General features: G+C 58.0%; 1 protein-coding gene and 1 long non-coding RNA gene across 8 annotated transcripts; one reads left to right on the forward strand and one right to left on the reverse strand.

Annotated features, from left to right (window-relative positions):
• Nucleotides 1-3: 3 nt before the first annotated feature.
• On the reverse strand, nt 4-12,268 carry LOC141418859 (uncharacterized). Its single transcript, XR_012443521.1, has 3 exons — nt 10,993-12,268; nt 2,232-2,398; nt 4-2,070 (listed from the first exon to the last, which is right to left on the reverse strand). It is a non-coding gene; the product is annotated as an uncharacterized lncRNA (long non-coding RNA).
• On the forward strand, nt 4,123-26,515 carry Smtn (smoothelin). Of its 7 annotated transcripts, none has more exons than XM_020180204.2 (21): nt 4,125-4,283; nt 5,927-6,045; nt 10,537-10,685; nt 11,047-11,140; nt 11,234-11,312; nt 11,402-11,499; nt 12,264-12,581; nt 12,667-12,739; nt 13,268-13,339; nt 13,421-13,942; nt 14,131-14,303; nt 17,359-17,511; nt 17,592-17,667; nt 18,628-18,792; nt 18,885-18,947; nt 19,157-19,226; nt 20,649-20,822; nt 21,110-21,227; nt 21,846-21,997; nt 22,953-23,117; nt 26,258-26,397. In XM_020180204.2, exons 2-20 carry the CDS (start codon nt 5,995-5,997, stop codon nt 23,095-23,097), a joined length of 2,745 nt encoding a protein of 914 aa, XP_020035793.1. In that variant the 5' UTR covers nt 4,125-4,283; nt 5,927-5,994; the 3' UTR covers nt 23,098-23,117; nt 26,258-26,397. The 7 variants fall into 7 exon arrangements, with proteins under 7 accessions (XP_073917094.1, XP_073917095.1, XP_020035793.1 ...); XM_020180207.2 differs by lacking the exon at nt 22,953-23,117 and adding an exon at nt 16,105-16,197 and having other exon boundaries at nt 4,261-4,283; nt 26,258-26,515; XM_020180203.2 differs by lacking the exon at nt 22,953-23,117 and having other exon boundaries at nt 4,261-4,283; nt 26,258-26,508.
• Nucleotides 26,516-26,608: the final 93 nt, after the last annotated feature.

The following is a 26,608-nucleotide window of genomic DNA, read 5'->3' on the forward strand; positions in this document are numbered from 1 at the left end:
ATAAATAGGTAAATAAAAGTGATTGAATGGTATACAGTAGGCACTCAACATGTGCCAGTTATTATTGTTTTTCCATATCTGGGTGCCCCAGGCCCCAAGGAAGAGACAGGGAATTGGAAAGCCGGGATCTGGGGCACCAGATAAAACGACCACAAAGATCACAAAGGGTGACTGGAAACCAGGTGACAATTGCACAGTGCCCCCACCATGAACCTAGACACCCCCACCCCAGGCACCAGGGATCCCTTAGAAGTCCTAAGAGGTCCAGGCTGGCCCATTCAGAGGCCTCCCCTTGTTTATGAGGCTGTTATCCTGGAGTCAATTGATGCCTGGTGGGCACGTCAGGGCCCCTTCCCTCCTCTGAGACCGGAAGTTTGTGTGGCTCTGATGCCCAGAGAAGCTGGATGGCGTTATGGAGGTGATGGCCTTGCCAAACTGGTTTGAGAAACAGGTCCTCAATCCTCCTCGATCTTCTGACTGCGACCTTGGGAGCCCCAAGTTCTGTGCCCAGGAGGAAGGTCATAACCCTTGGATCTAGACAATAACAACAAGAACCAGTTCTCAGTCAGGCATGGTGCTGTGCGCCTGTAGTCCCAGCTACGTGGGTAGAAGAATCCACGCAGAGGCTGGGCCTGGGCAAAAGCACGAGACCCTATCTGAAAAATAACCTAAAAGCAAAAAGATTGGGAGCGTGGTTCCAATGGTAGAGCATTTGCCTTAGCAAGTTCAAGGCCATGAGTTCAATTCCCAGTACTGGGGCAAAAAAAAAAAAAAAAAAACAACCAATTCCCCTCTAGGGACCTCTGTAGCCTGACTGTTCCCTTACAAGGTCCTTGTCGTTCTGTTTCTCTTCCTCCCTTCCCGCCTTTTGTTCTTTGGTCCTCCCTACAAGTAATTGCTCTAAACTTCCAGAGTCCAGGAACCACACCCCAACTTCCACAGGCCCCGCTCCAACGTACATCTCACCTCCCAACCCTCCTACTGCCTGGCCTCCTCCAGGGGTCCCTCCTGAGCCCAAGGTCCTGGCCTCGCCTGGCCGTACAGGCACAAGATGGGGGTCTTTGAAAGTCTTGGGATTTTCTATAGTCCAGGCTTAGCAGAGGGGGATAAGGAGCCCACAGCACATCCCTTCCATTAATCAGATAGGGAAACTGAGGCTCGGAACAGGCCTCACGGGCACAGCCAGGGTTACGACCCATCACCCTTCTTGTCTCTTGGACCCTGACTCCAGGGAGGGGAACCAAGTGACTCAGGGATCCATCACCACACACTTGAACTTGGGCTCTGGAGCAAAACATTACCCTTGGCCCCGGAGCTGCCCCAGATAAACCCCACTCTGCCAGTCCGGATGGAATCTGGAAGAACTGGAACCGTTCCTGTTACGGTGTTTTGCTCTAGGACAGCCTGCAGCTGACCAGTCCAATCCTTTCTTTTTCTAGATGGGCAGCTGGAGGCCCAGGCCTTCCAGGGTACCCTCAAGACTCATTCACCCTGCTCACTTGATATTCAGGGCTCTTCTCAGATAGAATCACCTCCATTTCCTGCTCCATCCACAGTCCTTTCGCCTCCTTTGTTCCACTCCCAGACTTTCTTCACAAAGTTCCTCTGCCAAAAATGTCTTTATGCCTTTTCCCTTCTTCTCTGGGTGAGGGTGGGGGAGGCGGGGTAGGTGGGTAAAGTTTCTTTGCACTCTTTTTCAAGGATCAGTTTACACATCACCTCTTCTAAGAAGCCTTCCAGGATTTTCCCCCATTCTAGAGGCAGCAAGGTAGAAAGAAGGGGCTTTGGCTTTGGGCAAATTTCACTGTTTGGGTGTCATTACTGACTCAGGTGTCTTCACCTCCCTGAACTTGAATTTCCTTGTCTGTATAGACTACCTATCTCGCAGTAGTCAGAATGCAATAGTTGGCAGACATGCAACAGGTGCTGGGCAGATATCAGGAACCTCCTCTTGGGATGTTTACCCTTTCCTGGGCTGTGGCTCTAGCCTTTCTCAGTACTGGTAACTGGGCTGCCTTTCGATCTGTAGATCACTGCCATCACCAGTCACCCCCTCTCCTGGCACCACCCCTGGAAAGGAGGAAGAGAAAAAGGTGGGCAGCTAAGTCTGTAGGAGGACCTGGGCCCTACAGGCTTGACTCCAGGGTGAGACCCACAAATCCCTGAGGAAGTACAGCCAGGAGTGAACGAGCCTCAGGGCGAGACATTAGGTGCAGCAAGGAGGCACTCACCTGTAAAATTCCTCCCAGGCCCTGTGAGGACAGCTTTTTCACTGGCGCCATTGGTGGATCAGGCCCTGAGAACCCCAGGCGGTCTAGATGTGTCCCAGATGGTCCCAACAAGGTGCACGAGGTTTGCAGTACAACAGAGGTGGCCTTGGAGGGCACCCACTCTCCTTCTGGAGATTAAGAGGGCACTTAGACCAGGTACAGAGGCCTAGGACGTTGAACTATGTTCTCCAAACTGGGCTCTGTTACCCCTCCCCTCCCATGTGTCCTGCAGGTTGCTTCCTTCTCTGGACCTTGGGTTTCCAATGCGTGAAACTGGACACCTTTTAAGAATGTGGGGATGGAAAGAGACCCATGGGAAAGAGTCTCAGAGTGGACAACAGGCCTCTCAGAAGTGTGTTAGAAGCCTGTGGTTCATTCTTGTAATCCTGTCTACTCGGGAGGCTGAGATCACGAGGAGCATGGTTCAAAGCCAAACCTAGCAAATAGTTCGTAAGACCCTGTTTTGAAAAAAAAAAAAAAAATCACAAAACAGGGCTGGTGGAATGACTCAAGTGGTAGAGCTCCTGCCTAGCAAGTGTGAGGTCCTGAGTTCAAACCCCATCACCACCAAAATAAAAAAAAAAAAAAAATAAGAGTGTGGGAAGGTCACAGAGGATCCCAACAGGAACCACCTCCTCGAAATCCCACATTATTGTGGTTAGAAGCACAGCTCCAAACTCTACACTCGGAAGGGGCTGTGAACCACAGCTCCACTCCCTATGGCCTTTTGTCCTCGTCTGTAGAATGGGACAATAATTCGGGGATCATTTAATTATGGGCACTGTAGGCCTGACACACAGAAAGTGCAAAATAAATGAATTGTATTTTTCTACTTTTCATTTGCCAGGCAGGATTCCAGACTCCATTGGCCCTTTGGTAACCATGGAGACCCGTAGGCGGGTTCCACCCCTCTTTGATCTCCATGGAGACCTGTGGGCGTTTCCAGGACCCCTAGCACAGGATACCTAAGTGACCTTCCCTAGTGGATCTGATTTCTTGTGTCCCCTGGCTGATTTCTTGCTGGGTCTTGAAAATGTTGGGCCTCAGTTCCCCTCCCCCAGCCCCATTTGTTGAATGAGCATTTGGAGTTCGTATTCTGTTTAAGACGCCAGAGATCCAAAAGGCACAGGGCAGACCCTGCAGGGTTTGGAGGGAGAGGGATGCTAGGTGAGGGCTGTGTTGGGTTAGGGTTGGGGTTGGGGTCAGAGTTGGGGTTAGGGTTAGAGTTGAGGTTGGGTTTGGGGTTGGGGTTAGGGCTAGGGTTAGGGTTAGGGTTGTGGCTGAGTCTGTGCAAACGTGTGCGGTCTGGGGAAGGCGCGCATTGTGATCGATCCTGCTCGTCTCACATGGTCCCAGGCAAATACAACACAGGATCAAAGTGCTGCTAGTCACTTAGTCCCAGCTGTTAAATGGCCAGACCAGGTGTCGCGAAGGCGGCCCGGGGCAACCGCGGAGAGGGAGCACTGACGCCAGGAGTGGGTGGAGTCGAGGGAGGGGACGTGGTCCCAGGAACAAAGAGGAGGGCGGGGAGGAGCTATCCTGACAGCTCTGGGACTCAAACGTCCCCAAGCCACTAATCCCGGCTTGGGACACCCTCCTTGACTTTGCCATAGAGTTCTGCATCCAACCTGCCGACGCCCACCCGACCCGCCAAAGACTCCGCAGAAGCAGCAGCAGCAGCAGCAGCGCTAAGACTACAATACCCAACATGCCCGGCCCATGGGAGGCGGGGTTTTCTCCGAGGCGTGGCCGTCAAATTGAAATCCTCCAATAGGACACCGGGATGGGCGGGACCCAGCCGGGGATTGGCTGGGGCGGCGGGGCGGGGCGGGGCGGGGCAGGACGAGCGAGGCTCCTGGCGCGGCTGGACAGGCGGCTCTACCAGAGTCCAGGGGACGGTTGCTGAGCGGCCCTGGGATCCCAGGTCGCGGCGCCTCCCGCCCGACCGTCTCTACACCATCGATCGGGGCTAGCTAACCCGACCCGCGCCGGACGGGCAAGCCGGATTGAGAGGTGGGTGTGCGGACCTCGGGGCTACACTTAGGACCACCCCTCCAACGGGTCCAGCGGGGGATGGAACCTGGATATCTGAACAGGGGTTCTGGAACTCCCAGACCTGGAAGCATCCACCCCATCACGGGAGCGCTAAGGTTCTGAAACCCTGGGGGAGGACACCCACGGACCTCCAAGAGGTTCCACGACCCCCAGGGACGCTTAGTGTATGGGGGCACATACCTTCAGGAAGCTCCCTCCGACCCCAGACATCCCTCACAATCTCAGGGACCCCAGATTATGTCGCAGGGAGCCATAAGACTGGGGGGTGGGGGGGTGGAAAAGGGTAGTGGCAGGAATCCCTGAAGGTTCCTGGGTGTCCTAGGTTAAGCAATAGCAACCCCTGCCCCTCAGAAAACAGGAGGAAGCACCGAATGTCCACAGAACCTAAGGCTGGCGACCACTGAAATGACATTGTTGAGAGGGCGATTATCCCAAACAAAGTAAGGAGACAAGAGGCCAGGACCCTAACAGAAAGGGGCTGAGAAGTTGACACCCATCTGAGTCTACCAGGATGGGAGAAGCAAGGGGTCATTTGAACAGACGCAGCAGGGCAAACTTCAACTGTGTGGGTTGGGACTCCCCCAGCCTCATTTGCCAGATGAGTGACTCGCCAAGTGACTATTTGGAGAGGGAAGGGATGACTGACGGATGAATCAAGTGTGTGTGGGGTGGGGGGGGGGAGATCCTGAGGCCATTTCAGTCACCATGTACTTTCTAAGACATTGGGGATAACAAGAGGAAGGAGAGAGCTCCTGTGACACACTGGGCTGGGATTTATGGTCCACTTTGATGGACAGTAATGGGACAAGAGGAAGTGTCCTGTTCTCTTGGGGACACTTTGAAAGGGGGCTTCAAAAGGGGGAAGTGACTGAGATTTTTATTAGAGTCCTTCCTGCCCTTTGAGTCTTTGGAATCTTCCTTCTCCTGTGACAAATCCCTGGTCCTTCTGATCCCTACAATTGGGCGGGTCAGCTTCTGACGGCCCTTCCACTTGGAAATGAATTCCAAGTGTGTGAACTGGCAGAAGGAGCTGGGTGTCTGCACACCTGGTTTCAGGAGATCAGGACAGTTGGCACAGAGACAGGGGAGGAGGGAGAAGAGGGTGTGCACAGGGAGCTGCCTTCAAGAACTGATAGACATAGGTAGCTCCCATACCTGGGGGGGTAAGAGTGGCTGCCCATAGCAAAGGCTGAGTGTGTGGACTGGGAGTGGATGAGTGCTGGGCAGGCCCTGAGTTTGGGTGGGTGGGGCAGGAAACTGTGGAGACTGGCGTGCACCCCCTGGTGGTGAGCACAGCTTGGGTTGGCCTCAATGGGTCCCACTTTTCAATCCATGTCCCTGTTTGAGGCTTACACAGGATGCCAGCCTAGACCACAGAACAGACTGACAGCCAAGCTGGCAAGGCTAGGACAGGGACACCTACTTTTGAATTGGTGAGTTTTCCAGGGAACTCCAGGACCGGAGATAGACAAATCCCAACCAGGAACCACCTCACAGAATGAGATGTTGTTGGGTTAAAGAGAGAAACGGAGGCACAGAGTCCACATGCCTGTGGCTTCTGGAAGTGCCAGCAGCCCTTAACTCATATCTGTATCCTGCAGAATTCCCTGAGCTGGTATATCAGTTGCCACAGGCACTGGAGGTGACGGCAGAGCTAGCAGCCGGCAAGATGGCAGACGAGGCCTTAGCTGGACTGGACGAGGGGGCCCTCCGGAAAATGGTAAGTTCCCCCTCCATCACCCCACTGTGAATGGGCAAGCCAGGCCAGAGAGGCAGGACCAGTAAGCTGACAAGAAGAGGTGTTGGGGAAGCGGTCTGAAGGAAGGATCAGGGGAACAGGGCCAGGCCAGTTCCACCTGGCTGATACAGAGGCCCCTTTGGCATGTGCCTGTCCATACCAGATGCTGAGGTATGGTCCCTCCCAGCTCCACCCCGCCCCCTCCACTGCCACCACCTGTTTAAACAGTAACTGCTGAGGACTCGCCCATGTGCAGCCACAGGTGTGGGGAGGCAGGACTTGCCTCTCCCCAACAACTACCCGGACAGTGCCCACCCTTGGAAGCTAGCCCAGTGATAAGGTTAGCAGCAATGCCAGGGCCCTGCAGGGGGTAGGCTGGGGGCTGGGTGCACCATCTCACAGAATGTTCACAGCAACTCCAAGAGCCAGGACACTGCCACTCAGATGAAATTACCTGCCCAAAAGCACCCAGGGAGAAACTGTGCCAGCATCCAAACCTCAGAGGGGGCCATGGGGCACCAAGGGTCCTGGGAAACTCAAGGTTGAAAGAGCACATTTAAGAAAGACAGTCTAAAATGAGGAGGAAATGTGTGAACCCTAAATCTAGGTCCTTGGGTTGGCAAACGGGTGGAACAAGGTATGGGCCAGATCTTGGGGAGCAGGCAGGCAGGATCGGTGTATTCCATCCTCTTCTCCCAGCTTCTTTCTACCCCGCTCTTCCTCCCCATGCACAGAGAGGTTGTGCCGGGAAGGAAGTGCTCACCAGCAAGGCCAGGAACCAGAACCCCACTGCCCATAGCCCCTGACCCTTGTCCAGAGGAGAAAATTAAAGATTTACTTTCCCCAGGAGAAGACAAGTGACCCACTCTGCAGCCATACCTCTCCCCTAGAGGCAGAAGCTGGAGCCACCCCTTAGCCCTGCCACCCGGCCATGACTAGCCCAAGGTACCTGGCCTGTGTGTCCTGGGATCAAACTCTCTGAGTATATGCCACTGCCGGCTCTATGCAGCCTGGAGGGGACAGGGGTGGGTTTCCAAAGGTGCACCAGACAGCTCCACCTCCCTTCTAGAAGTCAGAGACCTAATGGGGGAACCAGAGCCAAAGCCAGGCCAGGTCTCCCGGCATCCCCCGCAGGGGTCCACAGTGAGGTTCGGGGTTCTCCAGCTGCCGCCCCCCCAACACACACACACCAGGTCCCACTCTCCCAAGAGTTTTGGGGCGTGGGAAAGGATTTCAGGGAAGAAACTGGAGTGGTGATTTTAAATCAGCCCATCTCTGACCCCTCCCCGGATCCCCTTCCTGGGAAAGGCCAAAGGAGACCCCAGCCCTGGTCATCGGGACCACCAAAGCCTTTCCTCCCCGGAGGCCCGGTCCTCCACCCCACCCGATCGCTCCCGCCCGCCTCGTGGCAGGAGCGGGGGCGTCCCGAGCCGGGCTCCTCCCTGCGGGGCCGGGCCTTATAAGGGAAAGCTGGGCCCGATCCGCCCGCCCCGCGCCCCCTCCGACGCGGGGACCCGGGCAGCTGCTTCCGGCCTCGGCTCCCGCACATTCCTGAGGACGGGGCGGTGGGCTGCGCGGGACCGGGGCGCCTGGGGACATGCACGCCGCGTGCCCCCGGCCGTCATGCCTGAGCTCCCGCCACCTCTGCTCCTGAGCTGGAGTTCGAGCTCCAGCACTCCATCTGGGTGACCTGGAAAAGCAGCTGAGGTCCCTCTGCGGATGGGGACATAAAGCAGGCGGCGGCGGGGGCTTCCTGTCTGGCTGTCCCCGCCCCGCGGCTGGGTGGCAGAGGCGTGGGCGGACCCCGCGACCCTTGAGCGCCCCCTAGCGAGGCATCGCTGCACTGCCTGCGGGTCCCCCGCCGGCAACTGGGGTCCCGGGATTGAGCGACCGCCTGCACGGTCACCTTTGGTGCAGGTGGGGAGACTGAAGCCCACAGAGATGCTGGGCCTGCCTCATGTCCCCAGCCGCGACAGCAGAAAGTACCGGAGATCCGTCCCCTCCCAGCCCCCCAGGAGGAGGAAGCACCTTCTTTCCTCCCGGGAGAATTTCACTAGGCTGTTTAGGAAACCGCCCAGTCCCCTTCCCCTTCCCCCTGGTGGACAAAGGCCCTTTGTACTTCCTTCCCTCCGTCCCACACCCCCTTCCACACACAGAGGTGGTGCCGGAGAGGGTGGGGACACACAGACAGCAGGACACACAGCAGGGACACTTTGGCCGACCTTTCCCTGCAGGCCTGAAGGAAAGGGTCATTCCAGGGGGTGACCAGTGGAATGAGGCCCATTCCTCCTCAGCCCCGCCCCACCCACTTGGGGGGATCAGAAGGAGGCTCCCCATTTCTGGATGGAGACACTGAGGTTCCCAGAGATTGCAGCATTGGCAAGTTAACACCTCAGGGTTTTTTGCAGAGGCAAGGACCCTGTCTCCCGATCCCAGGGGACTGGCAATGGGTACACGGTACTCATTGTACCTCAGGACTCTATTCTTTGCATAGGGCAGGCCGGACCAACTGTTCCCTGGGTCCCCCATCTTAAAGTGTGCTGGGGAGTTGAGTCTCATTCTTCCTTTTGCTGTACTAGGTTCCCTTAGGCTCTGGCTTCTGTAGACCAGGTCAGAGGGCTCCCCAACACGGCACGAGGCTCTTCAGGGTTCCCCGCCATAACAAACAGACCCCAGCATCACAGCCATCTTCAGTCTAGGACAGGCCCTGGAGTCAGAGACCTGGGTTCAAATCCTGCCTCTGGTCATTTGACCATGAGCAAATCACTTCTCCGTGGGTCTCTCTCTCCTCTTCTGTCAGGTGGGAACGACTCTGTATACAGGGGTTTTGCAGATGAGGAGAAGTGAAGGCTTAGCATACCACCTTTCCTATTTGTCCTGGCCTCTGTCTCCCTCCCCCTGACTGGTGGGGGATGTTTGTTGTATCTACAGTACATCCTGTCACTCCCCCATCCCTGCCCCGGGATGGAGGCCACTGTTCCCTGTAGCACATAAGAAAATGAAGACGCCAAGAGATTAAAGGCTATGCCCCAGACTACCCAGGTAGGGCTAGGACCAGCTGGAGTTTCTGGCCTGGGCTTCAGGGGACCTTCCCATAGCTTCTCAAGAATGTTGTGGCCGGAGAGCATTGTCCCCCAAAGCTCCCTCCACTCTCTTCAGACCAGATCAAATTGGCCCATGGCTAAATTGGGCCAGCCCATACTCGGTGCTGAAACTTATGTATCTCTACCTACCCCCCACCATCCAGCTCCCCCACTGAACAGGAAGGAATAGCGGTGGAGGGGAAGGCTGAAAAGGAAGAGAGAGGATAGATGGCTCCTTGACTCTACCCCTGAATGATTTGGTGGGGTGGAGACAAGGAAGTCACCCTGCTTTTACTTGTTCCCATCTGGCTATCAGACCCACACCGGAGGCCTAGTTTAGCTACTGCCTTCCTGGGGGCCCTGGGCCAGTCCTCCCGCTGGAGCTACAGAGGATCCTGGGGGCGGGGGTTTTGTTTACCAGGATTGGCTGAGTCAGCCCAGGGAAGTTGCTCTTTTCTGGACCTTGTTACACCAGCCACCCCCAAATCCCCAGTGACCATGGGACTGAAAAGCCGGTCAGAGATCCTGTCACCTGTGGATACCCTCTCTAGGGCTCTGGGTAGCCACGGGGCCAGCCGCCTTCTCTCTCTGGGGAACTGGCCCCCCCACTCGGAGTCATCTAGTGGTAGCTAGTGCTAGGCCAAGGGCAATGCGGGGGGGGAGAAAAGTCCCCATCCAGGCAGGGAGCTAGGACTTGTGAGCCTCTGCCCCTACCTCAGTTTCCCCATCTGTCATCCCCAAACCCCCAGCAAAGCTGTGGTGCTTTGGCACTAGATCATTGGAGTCCCCCTTGTTTACTGGAGAACTTAGCGACCCAAGTCACCCTTCCCTCTCTAGGGACCTTTTTCTTTCTTTTTTCTTTTTCCTTTGGCGGTCCTGGGGTTTGAACTCAGGAGCTACACCTCAATCCACTCCACCACCCTTTTTTGTGATGGTTCCTTCTGAGACAGGGTCTCGCAGACTATTTGCCGGGGCTAGCTTGGAACCGCCATCCTCCTGATCTCTGCCTCCTGAGGAGCTAAGATTACAGATAGGAGCCACAGTGCCTGGCTCCAGGGACCCTTGTCAGTGGCTCCTTTCGGGGTTGATGAAGGGCAGGAAGGAGTGCCTGGCTACTAGGCACCCACACGGGTGGGTGGTTGCTGGCAGCCCACTCACAGAAGCTGCTCCGTGAACCACAATGCACACCAGGCCCTCCAGGGTCCCTGGCACCATGATCTGGGTCTCTCCTTAGACCCTGAGTGGGTGGGCAGGCACGTGAAGGCCTTGGGGCAGAGGCAGTAAAGACAGGCCACTCATTGTGCCCCAGGCAGATCAGTGGGCAGCTGGTGCCAGCCCTCCACCCTTGATTGCCGAAATGACTTGCCCCTCGCCCCCGCCTGCCTTGCAGCTAGAGGTCACAGCCGACCTGGCAGAGCGGCGGCGGATCCGCTCCGCCATCCGGGAACTGCAGCGGCAGGAGCTGGAGCGAGAGGAGGAAGCGCTGGCATCCAAACGCTTCCGTGCAGAGCGGCAGGATCACAAGGAGAACTGGCTGCAGTGAGTGACAGAGAGTCGGTCGTGCAGTTGGGGGGTGGGGGGGAGGCGCGTGCCGGGGCTCAGCTCGTGCATCGCAGGTGTGGGCGCAGGTGTGTGTGCGCCCACCGTGTGCCCTGGCAGTGTGTGGAATAAATGGGGAGGTCTGTGGGTATAGGAACAAGTGCTGATCGTGCTCACAGGCTGTGGACAGCGAGTCTGGGGTGTGGCACCCATGTCCAGGGGTGTACACGGATCAGTGTGCAACCAGAGTGTCTGCACAGACACGCATAGGGAGCTCTGGTTCCGGGTACCCCGCAACAGCTCCTACCTTGAGCCCTCACCCTCCACGCCAGTGGTGGTCACAGTCAGAATGTCTCCCCAGTTCTCAGCAGCGACAAGCCGAGCAGCGGGCAGCCCTGGCACGGTTGGCGGGGCGGCTGGAGTCCATGAATGACGTGGAGGAGTTGACCACTCTGGTGAGGCCCAGGCCAGGGCAGGGGATGGGGGCAGGGCAGGTGAAGACCTGGACTCCATAGCCCAGCCTCCCTCTGTCTGCCTCCTACCCACAGCTGAGGAGCGCCGGTGAGTACGAGGAGCGCAAGCTGATCCGAGCTGCCATCCGTCGGGTCCGGGCACAGGAGATTGAGGGTAGGTGTCCTGTCCTGGCCCCACAGCTGCCTTGCTCTGCCTCCAGCACCTCCCAGCCACTCTCCTGACACTTGCCCCTGCCCTTTCAGCTGCCACCGTAGCTGGGAGGTTGCGCAGTGGGCGTGCCAACGGTGACTCCGGAGAGGACAACAAGGTGCGGGCAGCACACAGGCTGGACCGGTGTGAGGTAAGGAGCGTGGTGTGCCGGGACGGTGGCCCAGAGCCCACAGGTGCCAGGGGCACAGCGGGGATCGCAGCCCACGTTTAAGAGACACTGGAGCTCTTTCTCTTTCTCAGGCCTGTGCCCACTGATAGCTCCACTCCAGACTCCGTTTCCACTCAGGCTTTCCCCTCAAAGCCATCCGCCAAGGTCCTGCCCCTTTCCCACTTTTCCCGCCTCCTCTCCTACTTCCTACCCCCACCCTTGCCATCCAGCCTCCCACTCAGCAGCCAGAGGGATCTCCCGGAAGTGCTCGTCTGACCACTTAAACCCTTCTCCAGGCCCCTCACCTCCAGACAACCTGCATCCTTACCTTAGCTCACCTCACCTTTGCATGAGGCCCCAGCTGGCTGGTGGAGCACTAGAAGTCACGCCATGCAGTTTCCCCAAGTGGCCAGCAGAGGTCGCTAGGAGTCCTGGCAGGACACAGCTACTCCCCGATTAACCAGGCTAAGGCCAGAGCCAGGCCTCTGCTCCAAGGGTCCCCAGCAGGTCTCCTGCCATCCCCAGCCATTGCCATCTGGGCCTCTCTGGGCTCTCTTTGGCTAGGCAGTGCTGAGAGACTGGGGAGTGGGGATTGGGGATTGGGGACTGCCACCTGCTTATGCAGGTGTGCCCACAGGGAAGCCAGGCCTGGCCCCCTGCCTTGTTTGCATGCACTGGTCCTCCCTGGGTGGGAGTAGCACTCAAGGTCGGGGAAGCCTTGGGTACATCTTATGGGTTTCCCACAGGTGCCAGAGCACAAGGAGCAGGAGCAGTTGACAGAGGTCCCAGTGCCAACTCCATCTCCCGAGGACACCAGCCAGGATGTGAGCACAGTGACACTCGTGCTGACGGCCCCACCTGAAGACACAGCCAGCTCGCCTGCCTCACCCGACGATTCACCTACCACTGCTTCTCCTGAGCCTCCACCAGAGCCTGCTGGGGCCCAGTGTCCTGCTGCTGAGGCCCCGGGCAGCCCTGAGCCAGCTCCCAGCACCCCGGAGGCCCCCAGCCCTGAGCCTCCAGGGTTGCCGGTACCCCCCAGCACTGAGGAGCAAGTGGTCAAGGTGAGTTTGAGAGGGGTCTTGGATGCTAGGCATGTGAGTGCCTCAGTCTGGAAGTCAGCCCTGCTTATGCTGTGTGTCCCTGCAGCTCCTGTCTGGCCCCACAGACCCTCCTGCTACCCAGGGCACCACCAGAGGCCTCTCCAACACCAAGAAAGCAGGTAAGGGTTTGCCTTCCCCTGCCCCAACTTCCTCTTGCCTGCCTGCAGAAAGGGCCGTGGTGCCTGGACAGCTCCAGTTTGCTTGGGTCCAGGCAGTTCTGGACACTCCCCCACCACTGCCCCTGTGATGTTCCCGCCCCCGGCCAGGCCCACCCCTGTCACCCATGGCCAGAGGCCTCCCTGCAGCCTTGAAAGGCAAAGGCCTCAGGCACATTCTTCTCCCCAATAAGGGAGTGCACCCATCTCTCAGCCGGATCCATGGGCAGTACTGGCCACGGGGGCTGTCCTGTATCCCCATCGCCAGGAAGGACCTGCCCAAGCTTTGTCCTGGCCCCTAGGAGAGCCCATGTCACACTGGGGTCCTCGTGGGAGGGGAAGGAACCTGTAGGAGAGATGCGACTTAATGAGCAGGCCTGAGCAGGGGGAGGTTGGGGGCTATGGAGGAGAGGAAATGATAAATGGATCCCCCCCCCATCACCCCTTCCTTTCTCATTCTTTATCGCTACCATCCCCTCCCCAACCTGCCAGACCTGACTGGGCCCCAGCCTTGCCAACGCTCCCTGTCCGTGCTCAGCCCCCGACAGCCAGCCCAGAATCAAGGTACTGTCTGTTCTTACCAGCCCCAGACTCTGGGCAGTCCTTGTCCCACCCAGGCCCTGACGGCCCTCCTGTCCCTCCTAGAGTCCACCCCCCGTGCCAGTGGACCTTCCCCGTTCCAGAGGGCTGGCTCCGTGCGAGACCGTGTCCGCAAGTTCACGTCTGATTCTCCTATGGCTGCCAGGCTCCAGGATGGGCCACCCCGGGCAGCCCTCGCATCCCAGACCCCCACAAGGCTCCTGGGCCCCTCCGTCATCAGCACCACCCCTGCCTCCTCCTCCAGCAGCTCCTCCTCTCGGGGCCCCAGTGACACCTCCTCCGGGTTCAGCAAGGAGCAAAGAGGAACGACTCAGCCCCTGGCCCAGCTTCAGAGCTGCACCCAAGAGGAGGGCCCCGGGGGGCGGGGCTTGGCTGCCAGGTCCCTTGAAAACAGTGCAGGGGGGCCCAGGGCCTGCTCAGAGGAGCCCAGTGCCCCGCTGCCTGTGCCTGTCGGCACTGCAGAGCCAGGGGGCAATATGAAGACCACATTCACCATTGAAATCAAGCATGGCCGTGGCCAGGCCTCCACGGGCCGGGTACTGCTGCCCTCAGGCAACCAGCGGGCAGGTAGGCCTCCCCGCCGCTCCCCCCTGCTGGGGGTGAATGCTTACACTGCCCAGCTCTGTGCATGGGACAGGTGCTGCCCCAGGGCTCAGGGAGCCTGAAAGGGTGTGTGCTGGGGATGAGGGTGCCATTGACCTTGGCTAGCACCTTCCTTACCCGCGATCCTGACAGCAGCTCTTCTCCTCACCCAGAACTGACACTAGGGATGCAGACATCCCCCACCCTCCTCAGCACCAACAGCGAGGATAAAAACACTATCGCCCGTGTCAGCAGCCCTGGGACCCTGGCCCGGCTGGGCAGTGTCACTCATGTCACCACCTTCAGCCATGCCTCCCCTGGTAGCCGAGGAGGCTACAGCGTTAAGGTGAGCGAGCTCCCCCACCCCACCAGCCTCAGTGAGTGCTTACTGGTGTAGGGCTAGCAGAATTCCTCAGCTCTACTCCTCCCCTACTGAACACACAGAGAAACTGAGTCCCAGAAAGAAAAAGTGGCTGCCCACAGCCCACAGAACCTTTGCGTGTCAGCCACCAGGCGTATCTACAGCTCTCTCTGCCCACTTGTTCCAAAATGGGTTGGTTCATGCCTAATGAACAGATGGGAAAACTGAGGCTCCGAGAGGGTGGTGGGGGCTTGCTGCGCCCTTCCTGTGGAGCCCCAGGGCCCTGCTTCCACCCCAGCCTGGACATCAGAAGCCCAGCAGCTCATCCGAGATCAGCCGAGCCCATGAAGAGACTGGAGATTAGCGATTAGTGTCTGTGTCAACCTCCCCGTGGGGGTTGGGCAGAGGAATTGATGGGGACCGACAGGCAGGGAGCACCAGTCAGGTGAGGCAGCTGCCTAGCAGGTGTCACCAGGAACTGAATATGCCAAGTCCTTCCATTATTCATTCCCTAGTCCAGGATAGCCTGGCCAGGAACTCAGCTGGGTGAGAAGGGATCCCCAGTGGGCCACCCGGCTACCTAGGTAATGTCCTCTGTGCTGAGCCGGAGACAGAGTGAGACTTTGGCTGAGGTGAGGTGGCTAGAGCCAGCATTGGGCCTTCAGACGGGTGACCGGGAGAGAGTGGGGGCAAGAAAGTGCACTTCCTCCACCAAAGCAGGACTCAGCTGCCCTCTGCGAAGTGATTGGGGTGGGGTAGCAGAAGGGAGGGTGCAGCTGTGGCCCTTGGGGGAAGATGGAAGGTGCCAGAGTAAGATTCAAGTCTGGCACCACCAACTTGCCTCAGTTTCCCCATCTAGGGGGGAGCAGATGACGTGTCTATACAATAACTCTGGGTTGAATCTGAACACCACGGCAGGCTAGGGGATGTTATCTTGTTCCAGCCCTGGTTCCAAGACTCACCTTTCTGTGCCTTCATTTCCCCCATCTGTTCAAGGCTTTACAGCTTGGCAAGAGGGCAGACTCTGAAGTCTGCCAGACCGGATTCTTAGAGCTAATGTAACACGGTGTCTTAGACAGGGGCTGCTCCCTGCCTCAGTTTCCCTACCTGTGAGGCAGGTGGCCCTGGTCTCAAGTCCTTCAGCAGAACCTGTACAACCTTGCTGTGCTTCAGGGCCAGAGCCAGACCCAGGCCTGGCGGTCCGCCTGGTTGAGCAGGCCTCCCCTCCCCCATTGTCCCCTCCACAGAGGAGCCCAGAATAGGTTTCTATTTGGGCCACAGCTCCAGCTGGCTGGTGGCAGGCTAGGAGGCCGGCAGGGGCGGGGCAGGCCCGCTGCCCTTGCCTTCGCCCTCGGACCAGCTGCAAAGTCTCTGACACTGCCAGCATAGGCAGCACCCCTGCCACTGTCGCCCCACCATTTACGCCACTCAAGAGTCCCCAGCAAGCGCTATGCCGGGGGTACCAGGGCCTGGGCCTGACATGGCTGCAGCCCTCGAGGAACGGTTAAGCCAGGCGTTGCAGGAGCTGCGGGCAGTGGCTGAGGCAGGCCGGGTGGCGGTGACCCAGGCAGCCGATGCAGCCATGGCCACTTTGGAGCCGGTGGCCCAGGCAGCTGATGAGCTGCGTGCGGAGACAGTGGCCCTGAACCGGCGGCTGGACGCGCTGAGCAGGCAGGTGGAGGTGCTGAGTCTACGGCTGGGGGTCCCACTTGTGCCGGACCTCGAGCCTGAGCTGGAGCCCAGCGAGCAGCTCCTGGCTGCCGCCGACCCCGAGGCCCTGTTCCAGGCGGCCGAGGGTGCTGTCACTCCTGTGGCCCATCCACCTGCCTTCAGCACCCGCCGCCGCTCCTCGGCCGGGCCCACCCGCAACAGCGGTCTCGTAAGTTCCCCAGCCTGTGGGAGGGGGTGGATTATTCAAGCCAGGCCCTGCTTCTGCCTGGGCAACTTCTCTGAGCCTCAGTTTACCTGTCTGCGCAGGGGACTAGGGCACTGGTACTCCAAGCCTGGAGCAGCAGGATGCCAGGCTCTTGCCCTGAGGCGTGCGTGGCCGCTGCCCCTGGCATGGCCCAGCCCCCAGCCCCACCCCCGTGCCCCCACCCCAGCCAGGCCCAGCCTCCCTGAAACAGCTGCCACTTTGGCTCTCCTTCACTTTGACAGAGAGGCCTTGCCAGGAGAGGAGGGGCTTGAATTGTTGGGCTGGGGCCTCACCTCGGCTTCGGGGGCTGGAGAGATGCCCTGGTGGGGAGTGGGGAGCACTAGGAGGGAAGGTGGTACAGAGGGGAGCCTCTGTGAGGTCTTGACTCATGACAGCCCCAGTCAGACACCTGGTTAAGAGTCCCGGGGCCCTGACCAAGGAAGGGTGGGCTGCATGCTGCCTGAGGACCCAGGCCTCAGGAACAGGGCCTGCCCAGAAGGGAGTTGGGGACACAGCAGCAGAAAGATCTCAGGTGCAGAAGTCAGACTCCTTTCTGCTCAGACCCCAGGGTGCATCACACTTACAAAGGGACTGTGGACAAATGTGTCAGCTACCCTGAGCTCAGTTTTTTTCCCTTCTGTTGAATAAGGACAAGAAAATTTGTAGTGCTTAGCCGGGTGCAGTGGCTCACATCTGTAATCCCAGCTACTCAGGAGGCAAAGATCAGGAGGATCACAGTTCGAAGCCAGCCTGAGCAAACAGTTCACAAGACCCTATCTCAAAAGAAATCTTTCACAAAAAAAGGGCTGGTGGAGTGGCTCAAGGTTTGGGCCCCGAGTTCAAACTCCAGTATGGCAAAAAAGGAAAAAGAAAATGCGTAGTGCTTATATAAATGGAAACCGTTATTATTGCTACTATCTTCGTATGGTTCTGGATATGGGAGAAACCCTACAACAAGACCGATATCCTAAGCCTGGCACCAGCATGGCCATCGTGGGCTGGCCGGCTACTGGTAATTCCCCAGGCTGTGCCAGCAGCCACTGGATCTGGTACTCTGTCGACTGGGGACATGGTGGGTTTCACACAGATGCCACTTAAAGTCCGTTCTCTCTCCCCTTCCCATAGATGGAGCCAGAGCCCGCAGAGCCCCCCTCGGTGGCCATAGAGGCAGCTAATGGCACAGACCAGACCCGGATGGACAAAGCACCAGAGGGACGGAGCCCTCTGAGCCGCGAGCAGCTGATGGCCATCGAGGATGAAGGCGTCCTGGACAAGATGGTATGGCGGATCTGGTGGGCTGCGGTGGGCAGGGGGTGGGACTGGCAGACCCCAGGGGTGCAACGCAGCTCTCTCTGCAGCTGGATCAGACCACGGACTTCGAGGAGCGGAAACTCATCCGGGCCGCACTCCGCGAGCTCCGACAAAGGAAGAGAGGTAGACAGCCATTGCCCACAGCCAGCTGCTGCCTCCCCTGCCCCAGGTGCCCCCTCTGGGATCCACTCGTGGACGGTGCAGTCCAGCAACTGTCCCGTGCAGCTTCGCTTCCCCTAGATCCAGCCATGACCTCGCCTCCTTCCTTAGTTCCTCTCCCCTCCTTCCGAGACCCTCCCAACTGCTTTCAGAACTGTCAACTAACTGCCCCTTCCTTGAGCCCAGATGCTTCTTCTCCCAGATGCTCCTCTCTCCCTGAGGGCCACTGATGGCCACCTCCACCTGTGCCCCTACCCGCTTCCCCTTTCCTGGACACAGCTCCTTCCTCCCTCTGACACTTCCTCCTTGGGCACAGCTATTCTTTCCCTCGGACTCCTTCTCCCAATCGCTCCCTTTTTGAAGCTGGCCACTTCCTCCAGGATCCACTGCTGACCTCGCTCCCCCATAAGGGACCCAGTTAACCAGCTTCTCTCTCAACTTCTCTCTCCGTGGCTCAGATCGCTTCTCTGACACCTCCAACCGCTCCTTCCCTGGATCTAGGGAGTCCTTCCTCCAGCTGCTCTTCTCCCCCATAAAACACCCAGGTGGACTGTTGCATTCACCCAGCTTCTCCTCGGGGTGGCAGCTACTCCCTCCCTGGGACTAGAACTCCCCCTGACTCAGCTGCTCCTTCCCATAGAAACTTCCTTCTTGGATCCAAATACCTTGATGACGTCTGCTGTTCCTTCTTCCCTACCCATCTGCCTGAGTCCACTCACCTCCAACACACAGCCTGCTCTCTGCCAAGTTATGGCTGTCCCCTCACCCTCAGCTGTCCCTAGAGAGGCCCTTGTTCCCTGTGTCATTAGTGTTTCTAACAAGCTGCCGTCTACCCTATCTTTTTGTGCCCTTTGTGCCTGTGCATATGTGCTGTGTGGGCACTGGGTGGCTCTTCTGGGCATCCATGGGGCGTTCCCCGCCCAGACCAGCGGGACAAGGAGAGAGAACGGCGGCTGCAGGAGGCACGGGCCCGGCCAGGGGAGGGCCGAAGCAACACGGCCACAGAGACCACCACAAGGCACAGCCAACGGGCAGCTGATGGCTCGACTGTCAGCACTGTTACCAAGACCGAGCGGCTTGTCCACTCCAGTAAGGAGCCAAGCAGGGCCCAGGGCGCAGGGTGGGCTCAGGGTGAGCGCCTGTGCCTCTCACACCTGTCCTCTCATCTCTGGCCCCTCCAGATGATGGCACACGGACAGCCCGCACCACCACCATGGAGTCGAGTTTCGTGAGGCGCTCAGAGAGTAAGGCTGCCTGACACCGCCTGTGCCCACCTGTCACCTCCTTGGCCTCTTCCTCAAGCACTCTCTCTGGGTCTTCAACTGTGCTGTGACTTTCTCGTCTCTGCCTGTGGTTATCACCATCCCTTCTGGGCAGCCTCTCTTCCCATATCCTGATATCCACCCAGGCACTCACCTTGCTCCCTTTCCCTTTTTTTTTTTTTTTTTTGCAGATGGCAGTGGCAGTACCACAGTGCAAACCAAGACCTTCTCTTCTTCCTCCTCATCCAAGAAAATGGGCAGGTGAGCACGGGCATCCACTCCCAGGCCACAGAGGGGTCAGCACCTCAGTGCATACCCATTCTGCAGAGGGGCAGACTGAGATGCCAGGAGGTGACAGGCCTACAGTCAAGGAGGGACAAAGTGGGTCAGACCACTCCTAGTTGCTTTGTGATCTCACTTAATCCTCAGCCACACCATGGGGGAGGTGGATGCTCAGAGAGGCCAGAGACCTGCCCAGAGTCGCACAGCTGTGTGCCACCTTGAGCTGCCTGCTGGCACTGCCACTTCCCAATGTCTGAAAACCACCTCAAGGTCACAGAGTACTACTCGAAGTGTTCATGAAGGAGGGTACAGCCCCATGGTACACAGGATGGGGGGGAACTGGCAGAAAGCAGGGACTAGGGCCAGGAGTGGCGGCACACACCTGTAATCCCAGAGGATCCCAATTGCAGGCTGGCTGGGGGAAAAAAAAAAGTGTTAAGGCCTCATCTGAAACACATTAAAAGCAAAAGGGCTTGGGGGGTGGGGGCGAGTGGGTACCAAGTGCTCACCTAGCAAGCATGAGGTCCTGAGTCAAATCCCTAGTGCCACAAAAATAAAATAAATAAATAAAAGGAAAGGAAAAAGGAGACTGAGTAAAATCCAGCAGGGAACCAGAGGCTCCAGGGACTGAATCAGAGACCCATGTTCAAGTTCCAGCTCTGGCGCGTCCTCTGAAATCTTAGGCAAGGGCCCTCAGTGTCCTCATCTTCAGTATAACGAAGAATGGGTCCCTCCCTCCCGTCCTGCAGTCTAAATGGCACAGGGACGCTGGCGGTGTGGCTTAATGGTAGAGGCTCCTCCAGCATGGGGGAGACATGGAGTTTCTTCCCAAACATGGCAACAAATGAAATGACACACAGAAAAGCCTCAGGGGACACGAACTACTATTATTATTATGCTGGTCGTTTTTATACATTGTAAGATTCACTTGAGCCTCGGTGTACTCTATGGGGATTGTTGTTTGTTTGGGTTTTTATGGGAATTTAAAATTTTTTTATCGTTTTTACATTTACTCATGTGTATACATTGTTTGGGCCGCCCCCCCCCCTTTTTTTTTTTAGTGGAACTGGGATTTGAACTCCAGACTTTGTGCTTATAAAGCAGGCGCTCTGCCACTCGAGCCACACCTCCAGTCCATTTTGCTCTGGTTATTTTGGAGATGAGGTCTCAGGAACTGTTTACTCGAGCTGGCCTCAAACCTCCATCCTCCCGATCTCAGCCTCCCAAGTAGCTGGAATTACAGGCGTGAGCCACCAGCTCCCCCGTTCCTGGTGCCCTCAGTGGAATGGGTGTGGTGAAGACCTGTCCACCTCATTTTGACCCAGTACCGACCCCTCCCTCGCAAGCAGGGGCAGGGATGGCCGTCCTGCTCCGACTAACAGCCACCTCCTCACCCTCCAGCATCTTCGACCGGGAGGACCAAACCAGTCCACGGCCGGGCAGCCTGGCGGCGCTGGAGAAACGCCAAGCAGAGAAGAAGAAAGAGCTGATGAAGGCGCAGAGTCTGCCCAAGACCTCCGCGTCCCAAGCGCGCAAGGCCATGATTGAGAAGCTGGAGAAGGAGGGGGCCGCGGGGTGAGTGGCAGAGGGCGGGGGCGGGGCCCCAGTGGCGGGGGGCGGGGCCAGGAACCTGAGGCCCTGGGCTCCGGCAGGTGGGTCTGAAGGTCGTGGAGGGCGGGGCCCCAGTGAGGGTGGGCGGGGCCTGAGTGGTGGTGGGCGGGGCCAAGATGCTGAGGCCCTGGGCTCTGGCAGGTGGAAGGGTCCGAAGGTCGTGGAGGGCGGGCCCGGCCCGCACTGTGGGCCCACTGAGGTGGCACCCCCTGTCGCCTTGTGACCCTGACCCAGCACCGCCCTTCCCACAGGAGCCCTGGAGGACCCCGGACAGCTGTGCAGCGCTCCACCAGCTTCGGGGTCCCCAACGCCAACAGCATCAAGCAGATGTTGCTGGACTGGTGCCGAGCCAAGACCCGTGGCTACGAGGTGAGCCCCGGGGGCCAAGCCGCCCAGTGGCCTCCCACACCCCAGCTCGGCACCTCGGCCCTGGCAGAACGCCTCTAAGATGGGGAAACTGAGGCCCAAAGAAGACACATGGGGACGTGGCTCCAGGGATAGAGATCCCTGAGTTCACTCCTCAGTATATCCAAAAAGAAAAGAGTATGTTAAACCAGGTGTGGTGGTTCACACCTGTAATGCCAGCACTGTCAAGGCCGACACAGGAGGGTCATGAGTTCAAGGCCAGCCTGGGCTACATAGTGAGACCCTGCCTATAAATTAATTAATAGGAATTATGACATGCGTGCTATCCCAGGATCAGTGATTAAGTGGTCATATCTAATGAGGGCCCCTTGGGTGGTGGGTATGGTTCAAGGCCAGACCCCACTCTGTCTTTGTAGCACTGAGGGGGCATTGGGCACATTTTTGTAAATGAGGGAAGGTCGCTTTGGGCCCCTAAATCATGGACGTGGGAGTGAGCACTCTGAGTTGGCGGAGGCCCATGTCCTGTGCAGCCTTGAGCAAGACACGTGGCGTCTAAGCAACCCAGTGGGCATGGAGGAGTTGCCCCCCTGGATCCTGACCTGTCCCTCTTACTGCCCACAGCATGTGGACATCCAGAACTTCTCCTCCAGCTGGAGTGACGGGATGGCCTTCTGTGCCCTGGTGCACAACTTCTTCCCTGAGGCCTTCGACTACGGGCAGCTTAGCCCCCAGAACCGGCGCCAAAACTTCGAGGTGGCCTTCTCGTCTGCTGAGTAAGTGTGGGCCCCGGCCCTGCTGGTGTCGGCTGGGCTCAGCTGCCCTGAGAGCCCCCACACACCCCAGAAGTGGCCAGCCCCATTCTGGGTCTGCAGCTGAGACCCCCTTGCCCAGAGAGTCCCCATCCTCCTCTGTCCCTGCCCACCTGCTGCTGAGTGTGCCAGGTGCCCGCCGGAAGGAAGGAGCGGCAGGCCCGCCTACCAGCCCAGGCCAAAGCCCACCAGGTGGCCCTAGTCCCTGTCCCCTCCCTCTTCCCTGTGCCCCTTCTTCCTCTTTTCTCCCTTTCTCTGTCCTGCTCCTCCCACTGTCACAAGAGCTTCCTGCTCCCACGGGATCCCGGCTGGAGATTCCAAAAGGAGGCTCCTTGCTCGGGCACCATGCCCGTGCGGTCTATATAGGCACAGAGAGAGGCTTATATAGAAAACCACCAGCCGTCCACTTTGGAATCGTTGCCTCTTCTGCTCACCTCACCCTAGCACCCTCCTCCATCTCTTTCATCCTCTCTCTCCTCTTTCTGGTTCCTTCCAGACTTCTTCCTCCTCCTTCCCCACCTCCTCTCACGCCTCCCTCACCCCCCATCCCCGGGGCACAGCCCTCCTCTCCAACCTCGGTGCCAGCTCCATCGTCCCCCCACCCTGCGTCCCCGCTTGCCCCAAGAATCCTCTGCACCTGTGACTGGTTTGGTCCTCCCCACCCCTGTCTGCATCGCACACCGTTAGTGATGGGTAGTGAGCAGCACGTCCACGATGGGGTTGGGGGCATGCGGGGCGGGGGGCTGGCAGACTGCAGCACCGACAATGTAACTGAACTCATGTCTCTGTGTGTGTGTGTGTGTGTATGTGTGTCTCTCTGTTCTCCTCCCTTCTCTCTTCTCCGTCTCTTCCCTCTCTTCCCCCACTGGGCCCTGTGTCCCCCCCCCCCGCCCCTTCCCGGCCCCCCTACCCTCCCCAGGACCCATGCGGACTGCCCGCAGCTCCTGGATACAGAGGACATGGTGCGGCTTCGAGAGCCCGACTGGAAGTGCGTGTACACGTACATCCAGGAGTTCTACCGCTGTCTGGTCCAGAAGGGGCTGGTAAAAACCAAAAAGTCCTAACCCCTGCTCCAGGCCCCACGGTGAGAAACGCCACTCTCCCACCTGCCCTGTTTCACCAGAATCTGCTATCCTGGCACAAAGAGGGGCCGGGGGGCATGGGGGAGTATGGAGGGAGAGAGACCCTTGTAAAAGCCAGAGGAAGCAGACAGGGCCCTGTCTTCTGGGTAGTTCAAGGCCTAGCAGGTGAAACCATTATCAGTGGGTACTGAGGAGGACGATGATGGAGGAAACCAGGAGGGTGTGGGAGGGGTGGGGGCTGCAAGCCCACCATGGCTATCTAAAAAAAAAAACTGCAGAGGCAGCTGGGATGTGAACGAGAAAATCAGGCTAAAGGAGTTCCAAGCGGAAGGGTCAGTGTGTCCAGAGAACCCGGGACAAGAGAGAGGAAGGATATGGTGTACCCCAGAAGGAGAGGGACTTGAATCTGGCTGTCAGGTTGGAGGAAGGGGCCACTGTCAGGAGTATGAACTTCCTTCCGTCCCCCTGAGGACAACAGGAGTCCTAAAAGCTATCCAAACAGGAGGGATGGGGGTACTCAGGTTAGCATTCTAGAACAATCTTTGGAAGAAGCCTGGGATGGATAAACTAGGTGACTAAGACAGCATCAGAAGTGGACAGCCTTCCTGCTGGATCTGGTTTGGAAAAGGAGAGGGAGGATCAGGAAGTCACCCAAGCCTGTAGTATGGGACTTGGTGGTGTCCTACTCCAAGGTGGGGAGTTTGGGGACAGGGCCAGTTCAACAGAAAAATGTTTCTGGCTGAGGATCCAGTTTCCCCAAGCCAGCTATGGCTTTCCTCTCTGGTCATCTTACCTCAGGGGCACAGTAAGAGAAATCAGATCCTAAACTGCACCATTACAGACAAGAAATTTGGAGTTCAAGAGTGTCCCCAGGGGTGGTGGATTAGATCAGAGCTGGGGCCAGAAACCGGGACCAAAACCTCTTCACTTGGTGACTCTTTTTCTTGCCCTATCACTGTTTTGTAGACCAAAGTGAAAAGAGGCCCAGAAGGAGCAGAAGGAGTGCCCAAAGTAAATGAGTCAGGGACAGAGCCAGCTAGATGCCCTTCCAGGCCTGGGGTTGTTGTGGAGGGCAGCCCACCCACGCATGCACATGTGTACTCAGAGATGCAGGTGAAAGAAGATGAATTCAGTGCTGTCTCCAGGTCATATATGGACTTAGGAGGGAGAGGGGCCTGGTGCAGCCCCAGCTGGAAAGTGTGACTCAGCGTGCTGTTGCTGCAGTTGTTGGTGTTTGGCCTGTCACTGGGGCAGCCTGAGCCCTGAGCCGTGTGCCCCAGTGTAAACAATGGCTTTATAAGGTCTCCAGGGAAGGCACCAGGAATGAGAGGGAGATTCAGGTTGGGGGAGGGAGGCCGGGAACCCCAGAAAGATAGCCAGAGCTGGAAGAAGCTTCAGAGAGAGGCTGCCTGTGCACCATGGTACAGCTGGGGAGATAAGCCCAGTGTGGGGCACGGATGACCCCAAAGGCATGTCAGGCACCTGTCACTCATCTTAAGTGTTTTCAAGGTCTCAGATGAGGTAGGGAATGACTATATTGTTATAAAGAGGAGGGAACAGCAGGCTCAAGTGGTAGAGCGCCTGCCTACTAAGCGTGGGACCCTGAGTTCAAATCCCAGTGCCTCCAAAAAAAAGGAAACAGAATAGAACAGAGCAGATGGTCAGAGGTAGAACTGGGGCTGAAAGAGAGGTTTTCTGCCCCCTTGTTTCTTCCTTGAAAGAGTCCAGGTAAGTTGGGTGTAGGCCCTAGCCCTACTAACAGTCTTGAGTTTGACCAAGTTGCAAGATGGGAAGTGGTCTTGGGCTCTCCCATGTCTTGGGAACAGGAAATACTGTAACCCCTGCTCTTCCCATCCCTGCCAAAGCACACTCATTCAACACGGAGTGCATGCCTCGTGCCAGGCATGACAGGCAAGAGAGTGCAGAGAGAAGGCAGGTCTTGTAGGCAGGCATGGTGGCACACACCTGTAATCCAGCCCTCAGGAGGTGGAGACAGGAGGATAGCCAGTCTGGACTACATACACTCAAGAAACAAGGAGGTGTTGCTGTGAGAGAGGAAGGAAAATAGAGCCAGAGAGCAGATTCCAGCTTTGCTCTTTGGGCTGTCAGCTTCATAGCAGCCACAACTAGTCACCCCGGAGTTGGGAGAAAAGGTTCCCATGGTAGAGAACTGGAGGGTCCAGGCAAATGCCAACACCCAAGGTTGGGGGGCCTGGGTCCCATCAGCTCTCAGCCTGGCACCTATTGAGCTGTGAGGTTTAAAACAAGCTTTTCTGCTCTGTGACTTAGTTTCCCCATCTGTAAAGTGTAGCTTGCACTCTAAAAGGATGGTCCAGCTGGTACTGGGTGGCCCCCTCATCTGCCTCCCCTGCTTTACCCAAGGCAGGCGGTAGGGGTTTAAAAAAAAAAAAAATGCTCCCCAGCCAGTCGCTGGCTGTAATCCTAGCTACTCAGGAGGCAGAGATCAGGAAGATAATAGTTCGAGGCCAGCCCGGGCTAATGGTTTGCGAGACCCTATCTCAAAAAAACATTCCCAAAAAAGGGCTGGTAGGATGGCTCAAGGTGTAGGTCCTGGTTTCAAACCCCAGTGCGGAAGAAGAAAAAAAAAAAAACCACTCCCCGTACACATGCCCTCCCTGTTTCCAGCACCAAGGCTGCCACTGGGGGAAGGGCCAGGGTTCCAGGACCTCCCGGCAGGAAGTACCAGGTCAGGCAGATAATGTTCAGGGGCCCAGAGGAACAGGGGCAGGAGCTGGTGGGCTGAGCCCTGACTCTGGCCATGGGGTGCGCTGGCCCAGCTGAGAGGCCACTACCAACTGGTGTGTGCCAGCGAGGGTGAGCAGGAGACAGCCCTGCAGAAAGAACGTGGGCTGGGACTAAAGCCAGGACCTTCCCCGGGCGGAGGGTCAGCCCCAGAGCCTGCCCGATTGGCGGGACACAGCTCTGTTCCCCCACCCCAGGCTCCTCCACTGCCTGCCCCAGGCTTGGGCTACTGGGGCCGGGCCGTCCTGCCTTGCTGGAAGGCTTTCCCTGCAATCGCTGAGCAGGGTGGACGATGTCGCGATGCAAAGATCTCGGGGTACAGGGGCGCCGCAAGAGGGGGGCTGCCGCTGACAATCCCCACTCCGCCCCTTCCCCGCAGGATGCTGGTGGACTGCGTACCCCTGGTGGAGGTGGAGGACATGATGGTCATGGGCAAGAAGCCAGACCCCAAGTGCGTCTTCACCTACGTGCAGTCGCTCTACAACCACCTGCGGCGCCACGAGCTGCGCCTGCGCGGCAAGAACGTCTAGCCCGCCGCCCCGCACCGCCCACGCCGCCGGCCGCCGCCGCCACCCCGGCACCGTCAGCCTCCTGCGCGCCCACCGCTGCCGCGTCGTCGCGACACCCTCCCCGCCCCCACACGCAGCCTTTTGATAAATTATTGGTTTTCAACGATCTTGACTCCTCTCTGCCTCTTTTGATTGCCCCAGGAAGGTCCCCAACTCCTGCA

This window comes from Castor canadensis, chromosome 18, assembly GCF_047511655.1.
Source record: "Castor canadensis chromosome 18, mCasCan1.hap1v2, whole genome shotgun sequence".
Classification (NCBI taxonomy): domain Eukaryota; kingdom Metazoa; phylum Chordata; class Mammalia; order Rodentia; family Castoridae; genus Castor; species Castor canadensis.